The sequence below is a fragment of the Danio rerio genome, chromosome 8 (genome assembly GCF_049306965.1).
Source record: "Danio rerio strain Tuebingen ecotype United States chromosome 8, GRCz12tu, whole genome shotgun sequence".
NCBI classification, from domain to species: domain Eukaryota; kingdom Metazoa; phylum Chordata; class Actinopteri; order Cypriniformes; family Danionidae; genus Danio; species Danio rerio.
In genome coordinates, this window is record NC_133183.1 from 38723900 (window position 1) to 38749721 (window position 25822).

At 35.5% G+C, this 25822-nt stretch overlaps 2 protein-coding genes and 1 long non-coding RNA gene across 4 annotated transcripts in view; 2 read left to right on the top strand and 1 right to left on the bottom strand.

Annotated features, from left to right (window-relative positions):
• Window positions 1–25822, top strand: part of LOC141375737 (E3 ubiquitin-protein ligase RBBP6-like) — a 307115-nt gene that overhangs the window by 126463 nt on the left and 154830 nt on the right. The window lies entirely within an intron of this gene.
• LOC141375714 (E3 ubiquitin-protein ligase RBBP6-like) lies at window positions 1547–4938 on the top strand. 2 transcript variants are annotated; one of them, XM_073910617.1, is made up of 7 exons: window positions 1557–2134; window positions 2328–2424; window positions 2528–2603; window positions 2750–2838; window positions 2915–2975; window positions 3078–3217; window positions 3313–4938. In XM_073910617.1, the coding sequence occupies exons 1-7, from the start codon at window positions 1975–1977 to the stop codon at window positions 3485–3487; spliced, it is 798 nt and encodes a 265-aa protein (XP_073766718.1). In that variant the 5' UTR covers window positions 1557–1974; the 3' UTR covers window positions 3488–4938. The 2 variants fall into 2 exon arrangements, with proteins under 2 accessions (XP_073766719.1, XP_073766718.1); XM_073910618.1 differs by lacking the exon at window positions 2915–2975 and having other exon boundaries at window positions 1547–2134; window positions 3313–4804.
• The window catches only part of LOC141374985 (uncharacterized), a 60056-nt gene continuing 39102 nt past the window's right edge, over window positions 4869–25822 (bottom strand). Inside the window, exons 14-15 of the long non-coding RNA XR_012384510.1 lie at window positions 5520–5581; window positions 4869–5411 (exon numbers count right to left, since the gene is read on the bottom strand). This is a non-coding gene — a long non-coding RNA (uncharacterized lncRNA). The remainder of the gene's footprint in view (window positions 5412–5519; window positions 5582–25822) is intronic.

The window sequence follows — 25822 nt, forward strand, 5'->3', positions numbered from 1 at the left end:
TTAAATGAACGTGTGTAAACGCACGCTTTGATCAAACCTTTTATTCCCCTTGATGATATTGTGCTTTTTTTTCCCCTCAATGCCCTCCAAAGTTTCAATGTTTGGCCGTGTCTGCCATATCTGTTTTGTTTAAAAAAAAAAAAGGAAAAAAAAGGAATGCATCGGTTCCTGCATGTAGAATTCAGAAATCTCATGGCATTGAAAGAAAACTGGCAGCAGTTGAGTGCCGAGGTCAAAGGTCAGATGAGCAGGCATCACACCTGATAAACACCTGGGGCAACTGTACAGTAAAAAAAAAAAAAAACAACAAGATTAAGAAATATTGCTTTAATTTGAGAGAGACAAAAAAAACTCTTCCGTGTTAAAATTTGATGTTCCTCCAGCGTTCTTACGTCAGTCTTTAATGTCAGGTGATCCTTCAAATGTCAGTGTAAATTGTTGAGTGTACCATTAGTGCTCAGTCGTGTTTTTCATAGTTACCAGTGCCGATGGAGTTTTTTTTTTTAGAGCGTCATATTCTGCTGGAAAAGTTTCATTTTAATGGTAATATGCCATGAGCGGAGGTGTACGAGTAACTTCACAAGTTGACCATAGTCTAGAGCGATGACATGCTCATCTACTCCCAGAACCTGGCAGAACGAAATGTTGCAGCTCGTCCGGTCTTCAATGATGAGCCCAAAAGAGGCCACTTCACAGAGCCGGCCCAAGGCTTAAGAGAACTGAGAGGCAGGACAAGATGGCGGGCTGGACTTGGTTAACTTTAGATTTTACACAAATCTCATTGTTTTGTTTTTCACCTAAAATAGTAATTAAAACATCCAAGATGTGTTTTGCCTCATCAAAATGTGGAATTTGATCAGCAAACTACTCATTCTAAGACAACTATGCCTTGGGCTAAATGACTTGGCTTCAAGTACGATGCCACACGATTCAGAAATGAAGGTACAGACTGCACAAACAGATAAACGACATGATGCATCTCATTTCACCACAACTAAAGGCAGCGACAAAAAAAAAGTCAAGCTCTCACGATGATGACATTTCTCATGCAACCCTTTAGCAAGCCTACATAGTATTTATGCCTAAAAGTCACTGCATGGGTAAATAAGAAACAAGCAACACACACACACACACACACACACACATATATATATATATATATATATATATATATATCCATGGGCCACTGTAAAGTAATATGGTTCTGTCATAACGTTTTGAATGAAAATCTGCATTTGGATAAGACACCTTTAGTATAGTTTTGATTTTAAGGCATAATAAAGATCAAATGCAAGTACGAGTGGATTTACATTGAAAATTTCAAACGCATCAAGAAAACCATGTGCTAAGGAAATTTCAAACCATTTGGAACGCACAGAGACGAGCTTTTGTGCAAAAATGAACTTAAAGGTGCCTTTAAAAAAGTGTCAAAGTACTTTTGAAAACAAAAAAGCAAACCCCCAATAGGTGGCAGCAAGAGGCCGCTTTATTTGAGTAAAGCATTGAACGATTCATTCAGCCAAAGAAGCCAATAGGATGAACGGACAGTTGAATCAATCCCTGAATCATCGACTCACCCGAGTCTTCTTGGCGAAGGCCTGAATCGTTCGTGCAGGGAAACGTCGCTGTGTATTATTATTAAGATATGGCCAACTGTTCTGCTGTTTATTTTATTATACTTATCGCAATGATTTTACTACTACTATCAATAAAATTAATATTAATAATGATAATATTGCCGGAAGTTGTACAGCGCATGCGTCACGTGTTCATCATCAGCATCCATGACAACCGTCCTGTGGGTGTTGTTTGAATCTCGCTGTGTCGATTGGCATCTGATCTCTGCGTCCTCCGTGACAATTTTTCCAGATTATCGATATTATTGATCGTTGGATACGTCGATTGATCGCCTGCTGTTCCCATCACTCAGGTTTGACCCTTTTTATTACGCTGTGCTTTGTGTTTGTGTTCAGTATGTCTTGTGTTCACTACAGGTTCCAGAGTCGACTCACCTACGACTCGCTCCAGTTTGAAGGCCTCAACATCAGCGCGGGGGAGCTGAAGCGGCAGATCATGAGGAGCAAGAGGCTGAAGTTCTGCCAGCTGAAGATCAGCAACGCCCAGACTGATGAAGGTGAGTTGAGGAAAAGACACTTCAACTGTTCTACGCTAACATTAGATGCGTTACATCAGACACTTCTGGAAGCTGTAAGGTGGTGCTGATGCTGACATGTAGGGATGTTTTGGCTGTTTTAAAAGGCTAATGGCTCTCAAAGTATACCGTGCTCCATAATTATGTGCTGATTCTGATTTTATTTTGCTGTCAGAATACACAGATGATGCTCTCATCCCTAAAAACACGTCGGTCATCATCAGACGGATCCCTGCGGCGGGACTGAAGTCCTCAAACAGAAGATTTGTTGGGTAAGTGCTGTGAAATGAGCACACGCGTCCTCTGTTAGATGTTATATGAAGACTCCTGGTCTGTCCCTGGTGTTTTAGTCACACAAGCTCCTTTGTTTTGCAGACATCAAGCTGGACGCTGGCGTGAACCTTCACCTAGAGCTGATCCTTCACTCCTCTCACTGGAGCAGTTGTTGAAGGTATTGAACAAATGAATAGCACAATAGCAAAACGCAATGTAAAGCACACAATATACGCACACGCACTCAGCTTCTTAGGGAGATTTGAGATTGTTTGAAGGGTTGAGGGTGAAAAAGATTCAAATGTGCAAATGCCTGTGAAACAGACTGAGAATCTGGCTGAGGCAAAGGCGTCAGAGGAGGACAAGCTGAAAGCGGTGATGTACCAGTCCAGCCTGTGCTACTACTCCAGCAGGTGAGCGTTCAGACACTGACAGGTTTGCTTTGTGAGAGATGTCTGAGCTGATTCTCATGGTTCTGATGTTCACTAGTGAGGCCATGAGGCTGCTTGGGATCCCGGGACACCACATTAGGCACTGCCCCACTAATGTGGTAACTGGGTTTTCCAAGCTCACGGTTGCTGTGAACTTGAGCTCTTGTCCTCATCAGTCAGATTGTTTGCTCAGAGTTTGACTGTCACTCCTCAATTCACAGGGCAGCCGCTCCGCGCCGCACAAGCGCATCCGGAAGAGCACAGGGATTCCCCGCAGCTTCCTGTTGGAGGTGGACGACCCAGACCGAAAGGGAGTCATGATAGACGGCAGCGGCCGATACGTCATTCCCATCATAGACGCGTGAGTAAACTGTACTTGGCATAGCCGCATGTTCTAGTGTTTGTCCAAATCTCACATGATGTCTGCTTGTGTGTGTTTGCGCTCGATCTGTTCAGTGAGGCCTATGCTGCTGAGAAGAGAAAGAGGCCGACCTTCTCCTGCCAGACCGAGCCTTTGCCCTCCTCGTCCTCAGCAGGTGCGGCATCTTCGGTCCGGGACGCCGGAGGGAAACGGTCCCGCTCCCCATCTTCACCAGAGACGCGCGGCGACCAGAAGAGACCACGTCGCTGAGAGACCTTCATGCAAGAGACCTGGAGCCGACGTGTAAATATTGTACATAGTTTATTAATAAAAGATAATAAAGATTATAGCCGCATGAACTGTGTGGACTGGTTAACCTTCACTCCAGCAGTGCAACAAACACACACACATACAGGCATACATGGTTTATGAGGTCAATGTGACTTTTTGGTGGTTTACGGGGACATACCTTTGCCAACATCCTACGAACATAAAACTTGTGCCAAAATTTTTTATTTGAGCTACAAAAGGCAAACAACGCTTAAAAACAGCAATTTTAGTTTCACAACACACTCAAATTAACTATGTGACATTTTACAGGCTTATGGGGACAGACAAAATCATGGTTTACAAGGTCTGTTTACATGTTACACACAAACCTAGCCCCTTCATGGTTTAAAAGGACTGATTAACACATTTTACATATCACACTATTCTGCTATTGCAGTAAGGGTGACAACAGAACAGACTCTGGCTTTCCTCAGCTAGACACCTGCTAAACCCATCTCAGTTGCTAAGGTTCTGCCTGTCACTTCTTAAATGACAAAATACTATTTTGCTTAAAATACACTTTTGATTTAACAATTCTGTAGGCTTATTGTGTTGTATCAGTTAAACAATCTGTTTAATGTACTGTTGAACAATAACCTGAAAAAGACAGCATTTTAACATTAAAGTATGAAGAGTTAATTGTTTAAGGGCCTTTGCTCTTATTTTATAGGACAGTAGATATTTTGAAAGGCAACTTCAGATAAAAAAAGAACATAATTGGCAAAGAACCTTCAACCATGAACAACCAGAAGCACAACTGTACGATAACATATTCATTATTTTATTCTTTTACTTGGCCAGAGCACAAATGTTCCCCTCTGTGAACTCTGTGTGGAGTTTGCATGTTCTCTGTGTTGGAGTGGGTTTCCTCCAGGTGCTCCGGTTTCCCCCACAGTCCAAAGACAAGCGGTACAGGGGATTGAATACACTAAATTGTCCGTAGTGTGTGTGTATGAGTGTGTATGGATGTTTTCCAGTGATGGGTTGCAGCTGGAAGAACAACCGCAACGTAAAACATATTCTGGATAAGTTGGTGGTTCATTTCACTGTGGAAACCCCTGATAAATAAAGGGGTTAAGCCGAAAAGAAAATGAATGAATGAATGATTACAGCTTATAAACAAACTAATGGTATTTTAAAATTTAATTAAGTCGTTCAACAGATTATTCTTTTTCAAATTTAAATATTTATACTAGAACACAACATGGTAGTGCACTAGAATACTGTCAAATACAAAACATTGCCACTCAATGACAGAAATAAAAAAATAAACTTTTTTAATTTTACTTTTGAAGTCCAGGAAAACAGCAGGGGAACTAAACATGTATATACATTTTATTATGAAATGCATCAACTATTATCGCTCTGACAAGAACAAAAAATAGATGGATAAAAATAGATAAAAAGATAGAAAAAAAGAAAAAAAGATAAAACTAGACATAAAAGTTTGATTCCACAAATTGAATGATACATACAGAATGATATGAACACAAAACAGATTAAAAACTAAATTTCGTAATGTGACAGTAATATAATGTGTTATAATGTGACTAATTAATATCATACACATTTTCACTTTTTTGTCACAGTGACAATATTTGACCATTTTCAAACATGTAAATAAAAAACAAAAAACATGTCTTTTTGCTACTCAACACTGTTGTAAATGTTTAGTCTGAGGGACTGCATTTGTGGGTTATGTATTTTTGTGTGATGGGTATTGCCCAGGCTCATGAAGCAGACGTGGACCTGGACTGTGGAGCAGTACCAGACTGTGGAGTAGTGGCAGACATGGGTTGAGAAGCAGAGGCAAACTGTAGAGCAATGTAGAGACTACCCTAGAGTGATGATGGACTGTGAAGCACTGGCATGGAACAGAAGTGGGTTTGAAAATGGTTAAATATTGTCACTCTGTGACAAGGAAAAAAAATGAAAATGTGTATAATAATAATCAGTCTTTTGAACTCATTACAGCCTTCACGTCTGCTTTTGTCCATGGTCTTCTCATGTAGGTTGTTCTGCCAGTGCTAGAGCCTGAAAGCAAACAAGATGATTAACTGTTAGCATCACTGACTTTTAATAGATCATATCAACTGTTCATCAATATCGTTTAAAAGTCTCTTTCTTGGAAAAAAGGTTAATCCTTAGGTGTGCACTTACACCATGGTTATACATCACACAACTACATGATTTAACAGCAACATATGCGAGTATAACTTTCAGTAGCTGCTTTGAATCATTGTGGACTATTGAAAGTGATATGACCTTTCCATGTAAAGACTTTTCTTAATTTTAAAAAAAGGCAATCAATAATTTCATAATATTCCCTATTATATTTTTCCACTGGAGAAAGTCTTCCGTTTTTTAGTTTAGCTGAATAATAAAAAGGTAAAAACTGCAAAGGTCAATATTATGAGCACAAAAAATAAAATAAAAATATATAAAATTATAAAAATTAAAATTTATTTTTTGATTTTTTTGTCAGCCAGATATCGCAGAGCCCTATTTAAAAATGGCCAGATACAAAAGAGAAAGTGATAAATGGAAGACATTGACGAGAAATGTAGCATAGGAAAAAGCATTTGTGCATTTGCGCTACAAGCACTGCGATAGAAAGTCTGAACGTGTATTGAGTGCTGCTGGAAACATTGCGACTCCAACTAGGTCTGCTTAATCCAGACAATGTGTCAGCATGTTAGCTTTTCTGTCAAATAATTTACCAAAAACAGTGGAGAGTTAGTAGCCTACGCTGTTTTTTCCTCAACATCTCATTTATATTGTTATCAATAGGCTAATATTTTTTGTTCTTCTTTTTATTATTATCATTATTATTATTATTAGTTACTATTTATATTATCACTGATACTGAAAAGTGTTATTTAGGCTATTTGTGAAGTTCTTAAAAATGTAACATTTAATTATTATACAGGAGGGGGGAACCAGTGAATATTGTCCTCACCACTTAAAAAAATGTGTAAATAAAAACAAAAAAAAAAAAACTAAAAATAAAGGATAAAAGGAAAAGCATGCTCTTCATCATTTTTCATAATCTGATTTGTACATGCTGCTGTGTGTGTGCACTTAGGCTAGACGAGCAGAGTACACACATCTAAAGTTATCTTACTGTGAGCGTTTTAATGGTCAAATAGGTGTCAAAATGCTGTGTTCAGTGATCATTTATAAGAAGCTTAAAGCACAGTTTGTTTCATATTTTTATTCTATTGTACATATTTCCCTTTGCTCATTTACAGGGAGGAAAATAACTGCATATATACAGTTGAAATCCGAATTATTAGCCCTCCTGAATTATTAGCAACCATTTTCCACCAATTTCTGTTTAATGGAAAGAAGATTTTTTTTCAACCCATTTCTAAACATAATAGTTTTAATAACTAATTTTTTATAACTGATTTCATTCATCTTTGTTATGATGACAGCACATACTTTACTATATATTTTTCAAAGTACAAGCATTCAGATTAAAGTACAATTCAAAGGCTTAATTAGGATAATTGGGCAAGTCATTAATATTGACCTTAAAATAGGTTTCAAAATATTTAAACCTGCTTTTATTCTAGCCAAAATAAAACAAATAAGACTTCCTCCAGAAGAAAAAAAATATTATAGAAAATACTGTAAAAAAAATCCTGAATTTGTTAAACATCCTTTTGGAAATATTTATTACAAAAATATAAATAAAAAATTCACAGGAGCGCTAATAATTTTGACTTCAGCTGAAAAATCGTTTTGAATAATCTTGTTTGCAATTATGACAAAAATAATCGTGATTATGATTTTTCCCATAATAGAGCAGCCCTTACTGTATGTGTAATGTAGCCTACAGTAGATTATGTGATGTGATCAATTAAAAAATACATTTTCTTTTTTCTTAGTAATAAACATGCTTTTACACTATACTGTATGCTTTAGAAAAGATACAATAGATGGTGAGAAGTATAGCCCCAGGCTGCAAAAATTAAACAAATATAAGAATGAAGTTGTTTAGCCTTTATAGCGCCCTATTAAATTGTGTTGGGGTAAAAAGAATGTTTACATTTCTTTGACTATCATGGCGATGTTATTACCTCAAATCTTAAACGTGCGCACATTGCAAGAAATGAAAATCGCGTCACAGCACACACTACAAAATATTAAGGTTATCGAGTCAATGAAACACATCACCTGATTGCAGTATAACTTGCTTTATCAATAATTATTATTATTTATTATAGGCCAGGTTACAAATATTTGAAAATCTGTCACTACATGCCAAACACTCAAAATAGGTTCCCTTTTGCATAGCTATTAGTGGCAGTTATGAATTAAATAAATGGGCATATCGGCACGTAAGGTGAGTCGCCTATTATTTATCGTCTGTTTATTTTTCTCTGTTCATTTCTTTCACATGCATGCAGAGTGAACAGTCTGTGCTGTTTCTGCTTGTTTAATAGAGCGCCTCCTCTTATAGCCGGCCTATTTCGGTATAAAGGACAAAAAAATTTTTTTTATATACTGTATGCTATTCTATCCCCTATATTAAACACAGCAAATGTATAATTAAATATTAGAAACATAAATATTTTAAGTTTCTAAAAGCACATTTTAATGTTTAAGCATTGTTTATTGGCCGTCGGCGTCGATGATGTGCACCTCTCAAAAAATGTAACTACAAGTCGCAACGACACAGAGCGCAAGGTCGTGATTTGTTTGATGGTCGTGATTGGTCGGCTTGGCAGCGCTGACAAGTCTGGGGGCGGGACCAAGAGCCGTGCGAGTGGTGCGAGCCCAATAGAGCGATTGTTTACACGTGTGGAGTCCCATGAAGGAGCTCTGGATAGAAAGTTTTGTTTTGTGTTTATCTCATAGTTAAAGTTGTTCCACGTCCGCCGGTTCCAGCCTCAAAATGAGCGAGTTTGAGTCACTTGCATGTTCAGGAAGCGTTTAGAAAAAACAAAACAACAGCGAAGAAACTCAACACAGAGGAACATTAACACCTCACTGCCAACTAGCGTTTTGAAAGTGTTAATGCAGACCAACAGAGACATTGCGCAGAAGTAAAATAAACAGCTACGCGGGTTGCATGTGCCGTGGGTTACGCCGATCATAACGCAGAAGTATAAACCAGGCTCTATAAACTTTAATTTCATAAGTGCATACAATATAATATTAATAATAATAAGACAATTAGCATGTTTATCAAGGTGAACGACATGCAGTGAGTGGATAATTCCATATGTGCAATATGTACATTTAAATCTCTCCATTTTGCTGTAATGGCTGTGCTGTGTTTGACTGGCAATAGCTTTTAGATTATAACCCGCGACCCACTTATTAATATGCAGCCTTTTTTGATTACATGGGGCCAGTTGCACCAGCAGTGTGTAAGTTAAAATGAAGCCTAGTTGTGACTTAAAGGGACACTAATTTACAATGTACGCACTACTAAATATTTCTGTGTTGCAGCATTTCACTCAGTTTAAACCTAACGCTGTGTTCCAACTAAAAATTTACCGCAGCCTCCCCCCATGTATAATGGTAGAAAAGAGATGACGGTGAGATTAGTTTACATCGAGGAGCTTGCGATGATCTCCCTCTATTCACAGCCTTATTTTCTTCCTAAATCTCGCATTTCTTTCGGTTTGTGAATGAAGAGTTTAATTTTGTTTCAAGAAATGTTTTGTGTTAACATACATTTCTTTATGACTGGGTTTTTTCTCCCTGCTATTTTTTCTTTAACGTGTAGAATATTTAAAAAATCAAGTTTTATGTTTTGATAACTTTGTGTAATTTGTGTGCATTCACAGCAAATTTTCAAAGAACAGTTATATGTAGATGCATTAGTTGCAGAATTCTAAATCAGTTTAACGATTGAAACACTTTTTATTTGATATTAGGTGATTTAATGCAACTATGTATGACTTTACGGAGAGCTTATGACCTTACTAACTACGGTTTGCCTTAAGAGCATGTGGTGCAACCGAAGTGAAAACAACTTTAGTTATAAACATGCCAGTAGTTATTATTATTATTATTATTATTATTACTACTACTTCTATTATTATTAGGCAATTTTCTGAAGCAACCCCTGTAACCAATTTAGTGCTTTTGGGTTGTTGTTGTTTTCGGTTAAAGCGCAATGCCCCATTAACACCTCAGACAGGCTGCTTCATTAATAGCCAAACATTTTGTTTGAGATGAGGGCAGGGGTATATCTTGAGTATATTTCACAAGCAAGGTTGACACAAAATCCCCGGTTATATACCTTTTACCTATAGGCCAACTTCTGGTAATGTAGGCTTATATAGGCTGTTTCTATTCACAGCAACTTATGGACTGAACTACGTGTTAATTAAAATTTCTATATTAGGCTCGTAGCAATTGATATTGGGAGTCATGGAATATTGTTTGCATTTATTTTGCATATTGTTTGCAATATCCTACTTTAATAATAATAATAATAATTAATATTATATTAAAAAGTTTTTTCTATTTCTAAATAAATAGCCTACTGTAAATTAGGCCTACAACCATTAATGATTTATATATGAAATTAGAAATGAAATTCTTAATAATATTTGTAAAGGAAACAAATATAGGTCTTATATGTGCCGTTATATATATTTCAATTAATATGGAATATAAGTGCATGTTTTCACCAAAACTATGATAGATTTTTTTTTTAAATGTGTGATTGTGTAAAACAATATACTTTGCAAATAAAATAATGTTTTTTTTTTCTCTCTCTCTAAAGAAATTGTTACCACCTCGTTTAGAGCATCATTATGGGCATTTTACGTTATAACTAATGTGGGTCAAACAATAGATCTGTGACAGAGAAACTACAGGTTTTGGGACACACTCGTCACTACATCGTTCTTTTCCCAAACGACACATTGTACTATGATATTTCTGCCGCGAGTTACGTTGTTGTTTGGGAAACCCAGCCCTGGTGCAGAGCCAGAGGAAGAAGCGTGCTGCGCTTGTGGAGCAGATAAGAAGCAAGAGAAACTTCTAGACCAGGGGAGAGTTTCCCAAACAACGACATATATCTGAATGAAGGGGTAATCTACTGTATTTTAGCCTAATTATTATTTCTAATGTTTACACACTGTGAAATAGGCTAATCCAATCTTAAAAAAACACACACACTAAATCATTTTTTGTGAATTGTTTTTATTCCAAGCTAAATAACATTTTAGAAAATGTTGCATATCAAGCTGTTGGTATCTCCTCGCGGTTGAAATTGGCTGTTATGCGAAAAAAAACAAAAACAAATATTAGCTCGCAGGCTAGTTGCTTTTTAGATTTAATTTAAGCCTATATTCAGCTGACAGCGCACACTCAGCCGCGATACAGAGAGAAAAAGTAAATAATAGATTCTTTAATGTAAACGACTAAGAAAAACTTCGGCTATATACTCGGGAGAGGACGTAATGAGATCTAGACTGGCTGTAAAATATATACACCAATAGTAATAGTTAATCAACGCATTTTATTTAAAAAAAATCTACTCATTTTAATATTGCGATTTTTACATTTTTTAGAGAATGTCTGTTTTTATTAACTTTTCTGTCATTTATTTCAAATTTGTCATTATTTTATTAATTTGATGATGTTAATATTTTACATAGGCTATTTTATATACACATCTAAAATCATTCAAATTAAGGTTGTGACGATGAGGAAATTTCCCCACCGGTTAATCGACATGTGACAACACCGGTAATACCGGTATCATAGTGGGGGTCGGGGTTTCCTCTTTTCTTTCTGCTTTTAAATAGCTTATAAATGCATATAATACTTTCACTTTCAGTTTTGCGGGAATTGCCAATTCGGCGTAAATTGTTTGAATGGACGAATGTGATGAATGTTAGAATGTTTTTAAAACGAATAAGAAAATAAAATAGCAAGATAAGTAATTAAATTGCACAAAGTTTAAATAAGATTAAACGAATGAACAAGAAACAAATATAAAAGAAAAGCTTTCAAAATTACATTACAAAAATGACAGGTTGACACAGTCTTTAAAAAAAAATAAAAAATAAAACATTGTAAATTGGCATTTATTAACAGTGAGGTTTACTTGTTCTTTGCGAGGAATCCTGGCCAATATGTTGACCATCTCTGGCTTAAGATGGGATCTTGTGGGGCTTACTATGTTCCCCATCGTGCTGAACACACCCTCAGATGAGCAGCTTGTTGCACGTAAAGATACTTTTTGGTTACATTTGCTAACAGGGGGAACATGTTTGGTTGTCTTTTGTTGTCCTACCTGACTTCAATAGAGTGGAGGAACTATGACGTCAATTTGTATGCAAAAACCCGGAAGCGAGTTAGCATTTTAGCACTTCCGGTTCCCTCGTCCCAAAGTCAATGGGTTTTTTGAATGGGGTTTCAGTAAAATCGCTCAAATAAGGTCCGTGGCTAACACCAACTCAATATACTTTCACGTTTTGTTCTACGACATAAAACACATCAGTTACAGCACACTCTTCAACTTTTAAATCGATTATGCTTCTTTAAAAAGACGGTTGCTATCAAGTTGCTAAATGAGACTACAGGCTGCGTCGGGGGCATTATACGTCATCGAGCTGATCTGGTCTGGAGCGCAGCTCGCTTGGGCGTTTGGATTAGTCTGTGATTTAAGTATTTTCAGAATAGTATTTTATAGTTTGTTGTATTATTCTAATTGAGAATTCAGATTGTGTGTAGATAATTCCTTCACATGTAAAGGCTGTCGAGACAGATTCATTTGTTGATCATTCATTTTAATTAAACGATAATATGAAGATACTGCTCAGTTTCTTTCCTGCTCTCAGTAATGCAAACGTGTGAATAAATGTGTAAAAATACATGCATGTTAACTGTCATTTTAACGTGATCAAGTGATTTCTCGTCTTTTTTTCTTCATCAACACATTTAACTCTGTCATAACTGCAATATTTACACTCCTCCATAAAACGTATAGCAGCCTCAGTTTTGCGACTTGACCTGTGTGGCGTTTCGATGTCTGAATGATAGCGAGAGAGAGATGAGATCAGACCTCAGATTCGATGTGTTGCCGCACTTCACAGTTACTTTATAGCAATTTTTAATATTGGCTCACCTAAATTAACTTTTCATTTATTAAAAGCCGAAATATTTCCAGACAGATGAAGCAACTTTCGGTTTTTAAAGACAGCGGCCTCAGTGATAAAAGACGCGCGCACACAGGTTACATTCTTGTAGGCACACAGCAAATTCATCTGAGTTAAATTCTCGGTGTTGAAGCATTTCAGAGTAAAGTGTTGACGTTAAAGAGTTAAGATTTTGATAAATGAATATAATAAGAGTTAGAATTGATTTTATTCAGTGCGAAATCAAGGAGTTATCTTTTCTACACTTGGTGGTGTTATTTCCAACATCCGGGAATTCATGCAGCCCCAGTCACTGAAGAATTTTCCAGACGCCATTTTCCATCTGAGGTTTAGAACAGCAACTGGTGAGTCAAACTACCTAAATGTTGGTATTTTACTGGCTTTCTTTAAGGAAATACAGTTGTAAACATATTGTTAAGTTAATAACTTTAGAATGGAGTGACAATTTTAATCTTCTGCGGTTCATTCATGGTCGTTTGTGTATCTAGCTTAACTGCATTACTATTGACTTCTTTTCAAGAATGTTTTTATATATGCTCACGCATACATAGTGCATAAAAACATCAAATGTACATGTTCAACACATTTCTGTCACGCTTAATGCCATTTTGTGCGTTGTTACCCATCTGTAAAATAAAATCGACACTTCTCCTTTAATTCTAAGCAAACTAGCGAGGGAATCCCCGGAGCAGCCTAACATTAGCCTACTCTGCCCGGATGCTAACGGCAACACAGGACGGTTTCCATGAGCTCTGGAGAGTTTCTAAAACATATCTGGTGAGTAAATGAACATATGCTTACTTGTAAAAGGCTTCCTGACTAAAACATATGATTGTTTGTTATTCGTGTACGTTAATTTGGTTATTTTAAACACCGCGTCCCTTTTAAACTGGTTCATTCGTGGCCGTCCCGTTAGTTCATAGACTCGCGTGATAACGTACGCTTGAATTATATTAAGCGTTGACAACCATTAAAGTCGGAATGTTAACATTAATGTCTTTAAATGACCGCGTTTGCACTTTCTCAGACATTTAACGTTACAGAAGTCTCCCGGAAGTTGCGGGACTAACGTTAACGTTATCCCGCAAATGCACAGAGACTCCCAGATGCCCAAGTAGATGCCCGCAAATGAATGATAATCTCCCGGAAATCGCGCGTCTTCTGCCCGGTCATTAAACACTTTGCACACCCCTCTCCACCGCATCCCTCCCAGCTCTTCAGGTACGTCGCGCGCAAGTCACCCCCACCGCTCTTCAGGTACGTCGCGCGCAACTCATCCCATTGCTCTTCAGGTTCTCATCTCTCCCGCTACCTCCCGCAAATCAACTCTGTATCCCCCGAAAATTACTTTTCCCAACTCGGGGTGTCTGACGTTAGTAAGTTAGGCTATTTCTGTAGTCAGGAACATCTTAGTCAAGCTTTTTCTCCCGTATGATATTGTGCTTAAAACTATAGGCTAAACTTAGCATGTACTGTACACAAAATTTTCCTTTTTATTAAAGACAATTTAGTGCGTTGTAAACAGCCACCTGTCTGTAAAATTAATCAACTGATTCATATTTGAGCAGCCTAATGATGATACAGTTTTGATTTGTAGATTTATTATCAATAATCAACATCTGAATCAAAAGATATCTGAAAAAGTGAGGCATACTTTGTGATGTTCATCTCTCTTTTTTTATCTGAAGGTTATGCATATGTGTTAGATACTAATGTTTTGTTGTTTTTTTAACAGCCACAGTTCTCTATACAATAACACAAGACCCTGTGACGGTGGCTGATTAGAGACGGATGGTGTATTTCCAGAGTTGGTGAAATGACCAAGCACACCTTCTTGGTCATATGTGGTGATAATAATGAAGGTATGTTTGATAAAGTTCTGTATTTGTTTCACAATAAGCTAAGAGGGTATTAGAGCATTAGAGAATAACAAATGACATGAAAGTGATAAGTTTTGTATTGTGGGTGAACTGTTACTTAAATAATGTTTTGCTCTTTGCTTTGCACTTTTTCTCTTCTGCTTATCCTAATATTTTAGATTACATTTGGACCTGAAACATCTGCTAGACTCCAGTAAAGGTGGCGTCAATACTGGACCTGAAAGGGCCTAACAAGTTGAATCTGGTAAAGAAACATGCACGCACGCACGCACACGCTTACAGAAAACTGTTGTTTATGAAGTTTATGAATATTTTTTACACTGTGGCCAATATTTTGGGGAAGTCAGCATCACTAAATGATATAAAAGATTTTAAGCTCCTCTAAATTTTGCTCCAAGTGTTGTGTTAAATTCAGGATTCTGGACAGACAGCTGCCTGTTTTTCCAGTTCTAGTCATAGTGGTTAACTTAATTGTTTTTGGAGATTCCAACAGTGATGTGTGTGTTTTTTCTACTTTTCCATATCCTGTCACCTCAACCAGCAGGGAGAGTCAAGTTGTGGATCATTATGTAGATTTTCAAAAGGTGAGATTTCTTGAATGTTTCATTTACTTTAAATGTTCTTTTAAATATATCATAGAATTTGATTGCAATTTGTTTTCAAACATTTTTCTTAGTCATGCTGGAGTCTTGAAGAGTTCTTAGATGAGCATCACCCTATATCCGTGCATCAGGAACCACCAGACGAGCGATCAGCAGCTACTACATCGTCATGGATAAAAAGGTCATCCTGTGGCTGGGAAGCACTTCATTCACAGGACATGCTTGATGAGATTTCCTAGCTCCAGTTTGTTTTCACACAAGTTTACAGCATTTATACCTTCATTTAAACTGCTGTGTTTGATATGGAGGACCAAGGAAACACCCGAAGTGAAAGATTTGCACGCCAAGTTGTTTAAAATGTCATTTCACAAGAAAACTATGAGTTCAGAAGTAAACTATGAGTGACGCTATATTGAACTTTCAAATTGCTCTGACAACACATCAAGTTTGGACCAAAGGACTGAAACAGCCTTTTTGAGCACTGGTCATACATATGTTGTTGATACTGTCTGTACTAATAAAACATTTAAAGCATATTTGACATTGTTGCATTTTAAAAATGGAATGAATTGTTGAAGTGGTGAATGTTTTCAAATAAAATGTTTTTTATTTTATAATTTACAGTCTATTTGACCTTTTTACCATATTTACACTCAAGAGAGTTGAATAAAATAAATATATTACACCAGGCGGTGTTAAATATAGTTACATTTTTTAACTCTGCCCAGAGTTAAAATTAACCCTTACTTCGGTGTCAATGTGCCAACCCTTTTGAAAGTGTTGATTTAACTTTGTTTTGAGTGGACCCCATGAGACACTTTCAAAGTGTTGAAATTAACACCCATAGAGTTGTTTTGGGTTCCCATATTTTGCTGTGCATATTCATCTTTTATTTTTTTACATGAAATGCATAAAGTGCAAAAAAAGAAGAGCTGAACTTCGGAAAAAGTGCTCACTTCAGTTGCCGTGATGATTGCTTTGTTTCTCTGCAGTTGGCTTGTCGATGGCGCGGCATTGCTACATCATTCTTGTTTTAATAAAAATAAGATATTTATTATTAAACACTGTGAGATGATGGTCGCGTGATTTTTAAAATGAGAGTATGCCTTGCATATTTATTCTCACGTGATAAATGAAATATGACGCATTACTATGTTCAGATTTTAATTATAAAGCATGCTCTGGCCTTAAGTAAATTATTACGAATTCTATTTTCCATTTAATTAAAATAAATATTTAATAAAAAAATAAATAAATAAAACGAATACTTAGAAAAAACAAATGTGAGGACGGTGTCACGGTAAAAACGTGATGTCACCGGTGTTGCGTCTTAAAACCGGTATCACCGTCAACACCGTCTATCGTGGCAAGCCTAATTTGCTTTTTTAACTTGTGAGAGAAAAGCGAATTTTACCTGTCAGTGGCTGCACATTGCTCCTAAATAGCATAAAGCATTTCTTTCTTTTGTAACATTCTTTTTTTTTTTTTTTACTTTAACCCATTAAAAGAAAAAGTGTCATAATAAATACAATTATTATTAAAAATGCAATTAAGTTTTGTCTGTCGCATAGTTAACTATGTGATGTGGGTAAATGGTGTTTCAATGCTGCAAGTCCTATATTTCAAACCTGCGGGAAGCACTGTAATTGATCCAATTGATTGGGAGTCATGGAATATTGTTTGCATTTATTTTGCATATTGTTTGCAATATCCTACTTTAATAATAATAATAATAATTAATATTATATTAAAAAGTTTTTTCTATTTCTAAATAAATAGCCTACTGTAAATTAGGCCTACAACCATTAATGATTTATATATGAAATTAGAAATGAAATTCTTAATAATATTTGTAAAGGAAACAAATATAGGTCTTATATGTGCCGTTATATATATTTCAATTAATATGGAATATAAGTGCATGTTTTCACCAAAACTATGATAGATTTTTTTTTTAAATGTGTGATTGTGTAAAACAATATACTTTGCAAATAAAATAATGTTTTTTTTTTCTCTCTCTCTAAAGAAATTGTTACCACCTCGTTTAGAGCATCATTATGGGCATTTTACGTTATAACTAATGTGGGTCAAACAATAGATCTGTGACAGAGAAACTACAGGTTTTGGGACACACTCGTCACTACATCGTTCTTTTCCCAAACGACACATTGTACTATGATATTTCTGCCGCGAGTTACGTTGTTGTTTGGGAAACCCAGCCCTGGTGCAGAGCCAGAGGAAGAAGCGTGCTGCGCTTGTGGAGCAGATAAGAAGCAAGAGAAACTTCTAGACCAGGGGAGAGTTTCCCAAACAACGACATATATCTGAATGAAGGGGTAATCTACTGTATTTTAGCCTAATTATTATTTCTAATGTTTACACACTGTGAAATAGGCTAATCCAATCTTAAAAAAACACACACACTAAATCATTTTTTGTGAATTGTTTTTATTCCAAGCTAAATAACATTTTAGAAAATGTTGCATATCAAGCTGTTGGTATCTCCTCGCGGTTGAAATTGGCTGTTATGCGAAAAAAAACAAAAACAAATATTAGCTCGCAGGCTAGTTGCTTTTTAGATTTAATTTAAGCCTATATTCAGCTGACAGCGCACACTCAGCCGCGATACAGAGAGAAAAAGTAAATAATAGATTCTTTAATGTAAACGACTAAGAAAAACTTCGGCTATATACTCGGGAGAGGACGTAATGAGATCTAGACTGGCTGTAAAATATATACACCAATAGTAATAGTTAATCAACGCATTTTATTTAAAAAAAATCTACTCATTTTAATATTGCGATTTTTACATTTTTTAGAGAATGTCTGTTTTTATTAACTTTTCTGTCATTTATTTCAAATTTGTCATTATTTTATTAATTTGATGATGTTAATATTTTACATAGGCTATTTTATATACACATCTAAAATCATTCAAATTAAGGTTGTGACGATGAGGAAATTTCCCCACCGGTTAATCGACATGTGACAACACCGGTAATACCGGTATCATAGTGGGGGTCGGGGTTTCCTCTTTTCTTTCTGCTTTTAAATAGCTTATAAATGCATATAATACTTTCACTTTCAGTTTTGCGGGAATTGCCAATTCGGCGTAAATTGTTTGAATGGACGAATGTGATGAATGTTAGAATGTTTTTAAAACGAATAAGAAAATAAAATAGCAAGATAAGTAATTAAATTGCACAAAGTTTAAATAAGATTAAACGAATGAACAAGAAACAAATATAAAAGAAAAGCTTTCAAAATTACATTACAAAAATGACAGGTTGACACAGTCTTTAAAAAAAAATAAAAAATAAAACATTGTAAATTGGCATTTATTAACAGTGAGGTTTACTTGTTCTTTGCGAGGAATCCTGGCCAATATGTTGACCATCTCTGGCTTAAGATGGGATCTTGTGGGGCTTACTATGTTCCCCATCGTGCTGAACACACCCTCAGATGAGCAGCTTGTTGCACGTAAAGATACTTTTTGGTTACATTTGCTAACAGGGGGAACATGTTTGGTTGTCTTTTGTTGTCCTACCTGACTTCAATAGAGTGGAGGAACTATGACGTCAATTTGTATGCAAAAACCCGGAAGCGAGTTAGCATTTTAGCACTTCCGGTTCCCTCGTCCCAAAGTCAATGGGTTTTTTGAATGGGGTTTCAGTAAAATCGCTCAAATAAGGTCCGTGGCTAACACCAACTCAATATACTTTCACGTTTTGTTCTACGACATAAAACACATCAGTTACAGCACACTCTTCAACTTTTAAATCGATTATGCTTCTTTAAAAAGACGGTTGCTATCAAGTTGCTAAATGAGACTACAGGCTGCGTCGGGGGCATTATACGTCATCGAGCTGATCTGGTCTGGAGCGCAGCTCGCTTGGGCGTTTGGATTAGTCTGTGATTTAAGTATTTTCAGAATAGTATTTTATAGTTTGTTGTATTATTCTAATTGAGAATTCAGATTGTGTGTAGATAATTCCTTCACATGTAAAGGCTGTCGAGACAGATTCATTTGTTGATCATTCATTTTAATTAAACGATAATATGAAGATACTGCTCAGTTTCTTTCCTGCTCTCAGTAATGCAAACGTGTGAATAAATGTGTAAAAATACATGCATGTTAACTGTCATTTTAACGTGATCAAGTGATTTCTCGTCTTTTTTTCTTCATCAACACATTTAACTCTGTCATAACTGCAATATTTACACTCCTCCATAAAACGTATAGCAGATGTGACTGTATTGGGCTGTTTTTCGCTGTACTTCGTGACACAAAAGGAATATTGAATGTTATTCTGTGTCCATGATGATGAAACCTGCAGGCATTTGATAGACTTGTTCCTCCTCACGCCGTCGTCTGTTAAGGTAAGCGGGCTGTGTGCACGCGAGCGATACACTTATTTAAATATGTCTCATAATAATACTATATAGGCACATTTATACACATTTTTTAAACTTTTAGAACAACCGCAAAGCAAAACATGTATTTCCCACGTAAAAACGATCCAAAAGGCACAAAGGTCTATGTGTGTTTGCGTATTTATTAGTTTATAATATATAGCGTGGATTACAATATAATATACTGAGAGATTAACTCTTTGTCATGGACGTTATTTCTAAAAATAAGCTTGATAAGTCGTCTGTAGTAGGGTGGGGCTGACGTCACTGACGAGCGCCCCGAGGGCGCTGTAGTCCGTTTATAGCCTTATGTTAGCTTTTTAAGTCTTGCGTTTGCATTTAAGATCCAAAAGTGCTCAATGTTATATTTTCGTGTGACAATTATCCGGCTGAACAAAACGTGTAAGTGTAATGAACAGTGTTTGAACACAGAGCGTATTATTCGCAATCTTCGAAAACCCTATGGGAAAATCCTATAGGGATTTCCACGAGGGAACCAGTTTTATGCTAGCAGCCGATTAGCCTACAAAGTGACGTCATAGTTCCTAGTTCCTCCACTCTATTTCTTAATGTATTATTTAGCCTATTGCATTATATATTAATAGCTTAGTCCTTATGAACAATCCGTTTATAAAATAGCCTTATTAACGAATTTATAGGCTAGTGAAGAATAAACCGAATATGAAATATGATCCTTGCATAATGATCACAACTAAACAAGCTAGCACTCATTTTATATATAAACTTTAAATAAAAAAGAAAGAAATGTTAAGAAATTAAACATTGTGTAAAAAATCTAAAGACAGGCTAAATAAAAGTAATTTTATTTAACAGGCTAAAAAAATAATCAACATGTAAATGTATAAATATTTCGATAAGTATTGTTATGGAATATTTATAACTATATGATCTTGCTTTTTTGGTTATATCCATACAAGCTTTGAGCTCTCTTACAAGCACAGTTGACAGGCGCAGGTGTCTTATGTCACTGTCAGTGGCGGATTACACACAGCATACTCTGGCAAGATGTTTTATTTGTTGCCGATTGGCGTGTTGTTCCTTTTTTAAAACACCTTTTGTTTTTAAAATCCCTCAAGGTAATGTTGTCTATCGAGTTATATAGTCTCCCTCGGAGATATTGTAGTTCAGTAACATGCTTCGCAGCATATAACCGTGAAGCTTAAATAGGCTGAGCATATTTTTATTAATTTTAAGACACATTAATACAAACTAGCCACCGTTTGATTTTTTTTCGTTTACGTATATTTTTATCAATCGAAAAATGCAATGAATAGTTTAATTTGGTTTTCATTTTATTAGAATTAATATAATTAATAGGCTACACAACTCCTATTGGCTCGAATTGCGTTTTGACAGATAAGGCGTGACTTTCTGGCTCAAAGATATTTGTGCCTGTTAATTTCAGCGCTGTATTTTGAAAGATTTCGCAAAGGCTTCAGCTGTTCTACCTGTCAGCTGGTACCAGCCTCAGTTTTGCGACTTGACCTGTGTGGCGTTTCGATGTCTGAATGATAGCGAGAGAGAGATGAGATCAGACCTCAGATTCGATGTGTTGCCGCACTTCACAGTTACTTTATAGCAATTTTTAATATTGGCTCACCTAAATTAACTTTTCATTTATTAAAAGCCGAAATATTTCCAGACAGATGAAGCAACTTTCGGTTTTTAAAGACAGCGGCCTCAGTGATAAAAGACGCGCGCACACAGGTTACATTCTTGTAGGCATATTCATCTTTTATTTTTTTACATGAAATGCATAAAGTGCAAAAAAAGAAGAGCTGAACTTCGGAAAAAGTGCTCACTTCAGTTGCCGTGATGATTGCTTTGTTTCTCTGCAGTTGGCTTGTCGATGGCGCGGCATTGCTACATCATTCTTGTTTTAATAAAAATAAGATATTTATTATTAAACACTGTGAGATGATGGTCGCGTGATTTTTAAAATGAGAGTATGCCTTGCATATTTATTCTCACGTGATAAATGAAATATGACGCATTACTATGTTCAGATTTTAATTATAAAGCATGCTCTGGCCTTAAGTAAATTATTACGAATTCTATTTTCCATTTAATTAAAATAAATATTTAATAAAAAAATAAATAAATAAAACGAATACTTAGAAAAAACAAATGTGAGGACGGTGTCACGGTAAAAACGTGATGTCACCGGTGTTGCGTCTTAAAACCGGTATCACCGTCAACACCGTCTATCGTGGCAAGCCTAATTTGCTTTTTTAACTTGTGAGAGAAAAGCGAATTTTACCTGTCAGTGGCTGCACATTGCTCCTAAATAGCATAAAGCATTTCTTTCTTTTGTAACATTCTTTTTTTTTTTTTTTACTTTAACCCATTAAAAGAAAAAGTGTCATAATAAATACAATTATTATTAAAAATGCAATTAAGTTTTGTCTGTCGCATAGTTAACTATGTGATGTGGGTAAATGGTGTTTCAATGCTGCAAGTCCTATATTTCAAACCTGCGGGAAGCACTGTAATTGATCGTTTTTTTTTCCCAATAAGGTGGTTTAATAAATACATTACAATTTTTAATTAAAAGTTATTCACATTAAATAATAATAATAAAAAACATTGGTTTAAAGAATGTTAAAAACGCAGGATTATGTTTTAAATAACTCCAAATCGAGGCATTCATTTTAGGCCTCTACAAACTACAAAACGTCAATGCAAATTAATGCAATACTATATGTAAAAACAAACTATTATATACTATAGTGGCCTATAAAAAATGGTCAATATTGCCTTATTTCTCGTCTCGCTCAGCACATGTGCATTGAATCGCAAGTGACAGATACAGAGGAAATTAATAAAAATAATATAGGCTAGATTTAAAATAATATAGCCCACCTAGCAGTTTTCTTTAAAATTATTATAGGCCTGTATATAAAAATGGACTGAAAATTCTTGTAGGCCTTTTGTGATGTTCAGTTATAAAAATGCTTATCTGTACATTTGTAAAACTGTCCTGTTTAGGCTATACTGCTTCTGCTTTTGAAAAGGAAAAAAATAGTCTGGGCTATACTTTGAATTAATCAAAAACAGTTATAGGTTCAGTTTGAAATTTAACTTGATAAACAGTTAATAATGGCACCTGATGTTCAAAGAAACATCAATGGGGCGTCGATTAGGGATGTTCGGTTCTGGGTTTTTTGGATGAGACTCTTAACTCCTAATTTTGGAGTCGGTGGAATAAATAATGCATTCACTTAAAATAGTGCAAGGATTAAATATGCTGTCTCATATCGCACTTTACACAATGCTACTACGTCAATTCCAACATTGTGTTGTTCTCTGGTCAGATAAAACCAGCAGTAAATCATTTCCAGCCAAAATAAAATAGTTATCAACCTAAACTTTTTTACAGCATATTTTAATTGTCTAGTTTAACTAGTTTAGTTTAACTTAGAAAATTACAATGCAATCTTGGAGACATAAAGTTAAAACATAATTTTAATATCAAAATGTTTAATGGAAAGATGAGTGGCAGTTCATTAACAAATAATCCCAACTGAGCCCAAACAATGTTAAAAACTATATAGAATAGTCTAATTATTTAGTATAGTCTAAGTATCTAAATACTTTACAGAGAGAATAAAATAATCTGTGGTTGTTCATTTCTTTGTTTATTGATCGGTTGAAGTGTCAAAAAATAAAGTAGCTAGCTTCTTCATTTGATTTAATGACCAATTAAATATTAAACCACATACATGAAATATTTAACTTAAATAATTCATTCATAAACAAACCTAAAATAATAAATAAAAGCAGTGTGACAGAGCAGTATATGCTTTAAGGCACAGTCTCTCTTATAAATGTGGTTTTCTTTAAAGTGTACTTTTAAATAGCTCATTAGTTTACTCTTAAATATTACTGTTTGTTTGTGCAATTTGTTAATTATTGTAATTTAATAAAGGTGTGTTAATGAGACGGCGGAAGAAAAGGAGTGACTCAGACCTAGTTTTTGAACATTTTACCTTGACTATATTTTTATTTAAAAATCCTCTTTTGGAAGTTTTTGCGTTCCCTCGCAGATGTTTTGCGTTCTCGCAAAACTGTTTTTCCACAAACACTTCCTGTTCACTTCATACATGTCAACCCTCCTGTTTTACCAGGATTCTCCCAAGCCTTCCGTTTTTGCTGTGATTCTCCCATATTTCTCTTTCTTTCCATTAAAGCTGTGGGTCGATCATCGCTCTTCATATGCAACCTGTGAATTAGCGAATGCATGTATACGGATGTGCTAGGTATGATAAACTGATCCCAGATCAGCTTCTATACACACCATTTAAAGCGACACCTCTGTTATCAAACAAGTGATGAGCAGCAAATGAATATCTCATTTTCTTTTATTTCATATCAGAGGTGTCAATTTAAGAATGCACAGATCTATAATGAAAGTATTCCATTACTTAAGTAACTGTTTGTGCTCATTTAAGAGAAAATGAGTTGTGTTTAAAATAAAACACACAGGACGAACATGTTTACATATTGTTAAGTATATTTGTCTGTTTAAACACAGATCTGAATCCTGCACTTTAGCTCCTCTTTAAATGGCATGTACAGAAGTTGATCTGGGATCAGTTTATCATTCCCTGATTCAGAGGTTGCATATGAAGGGCGATGATCAACCCACAGCTTTTAATGGAAAGAAAGTAAATGCAGACATTTTTATATTTGTTTCAGAATGCTTTCAAAAATAAAAATATATGAGAAATATGGGAAAATACTTAACAATAGTATGATAGAGGGATAGAATGGTAAAATACAGGAGGGCTGACAGGTATGAAGTGAACAGGAAGTGTGGATAACGCAAAACATCTTTGTGAGGGAACAAAAACTTAAAAATATATATATATATATATTCCTATCACTGTTTTTTTTTCTACCATCCTTTTTTTTTCTCCCACTCAGTTTTTTTTTCTTCCACCCAATTTTTTTCTTCACCATCACGTCCCTTCCGAGTCTCCGTACTAATGCCTTAAAATGTAACTTAATAAATTTTTTTTAATGACATTTGATTGTAACATTTAACTTTTTCCTAACACTGATTTTGGTTGGTTAAGGTTTTGTGAAGCGTGATTCAGTAATGCTGATTTTACTATATTTATTTACCGGTTATAGAATAGTCTAACCGTGGATTAGCTTGCATGTATGGGCATAGTTTGACGTCTTTACCTAAAACTTTAAACCTTTATAGGCCTATTATAGGCCCATATAAGGATAATAAAATTTGATATAAAGCACTCGTTTGGCAATGAACCATGATCTGTCTGCGTTGATAAATGGTATAAAATCAATAATAGCAAAACTGCATATCATTATTACTATAAAAAAGTATATTACTGCCTTGAGTCAGTAACTTAGGCAGTAATGCAAAGTAATAATTAATGTGAATAAATAGCCTAAATGAAAGGAACAAGAGGGACCAAAATTAGTCATGGGATTAAAATGCCTCCTCAGTTATGATATCCTGGCGCCGGGCCTGCTACCTTCGCAAGTATATTATAAACATACGGGAAGTAGGGCTATGCAATTAATCGAAAATTCGATTTTGATTATGGCTTCAAACGAATATGAAAATCATTAATCGAGATAAAACGATTGTTGCATCATATATCGTCCTCTTTTCAGTTGTACACATTTGTTGCTCTGCAAAGCTCAGTTTCACGTGAATATTACTAAAAGCATGCATTGTAATTTTGCAGCACGGCATGTGCATCATTCATTGATGTACATTCGAATCATTCATGTTTTAAAAGCATGAATGAGACCGCATGGTTTGTGTATGCGGCACACACATATTCGCACACTGTGTGCTCAGAGCAAAGCACACACATCTAAAGTTATCTTAATGTGAGCATTTTAATGGTCAAATAGGTATCAAAACGCGATGTTCAGTGATTATTCATATTAACTCTCATTTAAGTAATAAACAAACTAGTTGAGAATCAAAAGACATGTGAAAGAGAAACCATAAATCAGAACCGTACTGCTCTTAAAGTGAAAGTGCGTGATATTCCTGCTGCCGACTGTTTTTACCATTAATCAAACAACAAAAGAAGACAATCCCTCACTGTTCTTGTCTGAAGGACTTTAGTAGCTATAATCAAAGTTTTTTTTTTTTTACAGTGAAGATGCTTAAAGCACAGTTTGTTTCATATTTTTATTCTATTGTACATATTTCCCTTTCCTTTGCAGGGAGGAAAA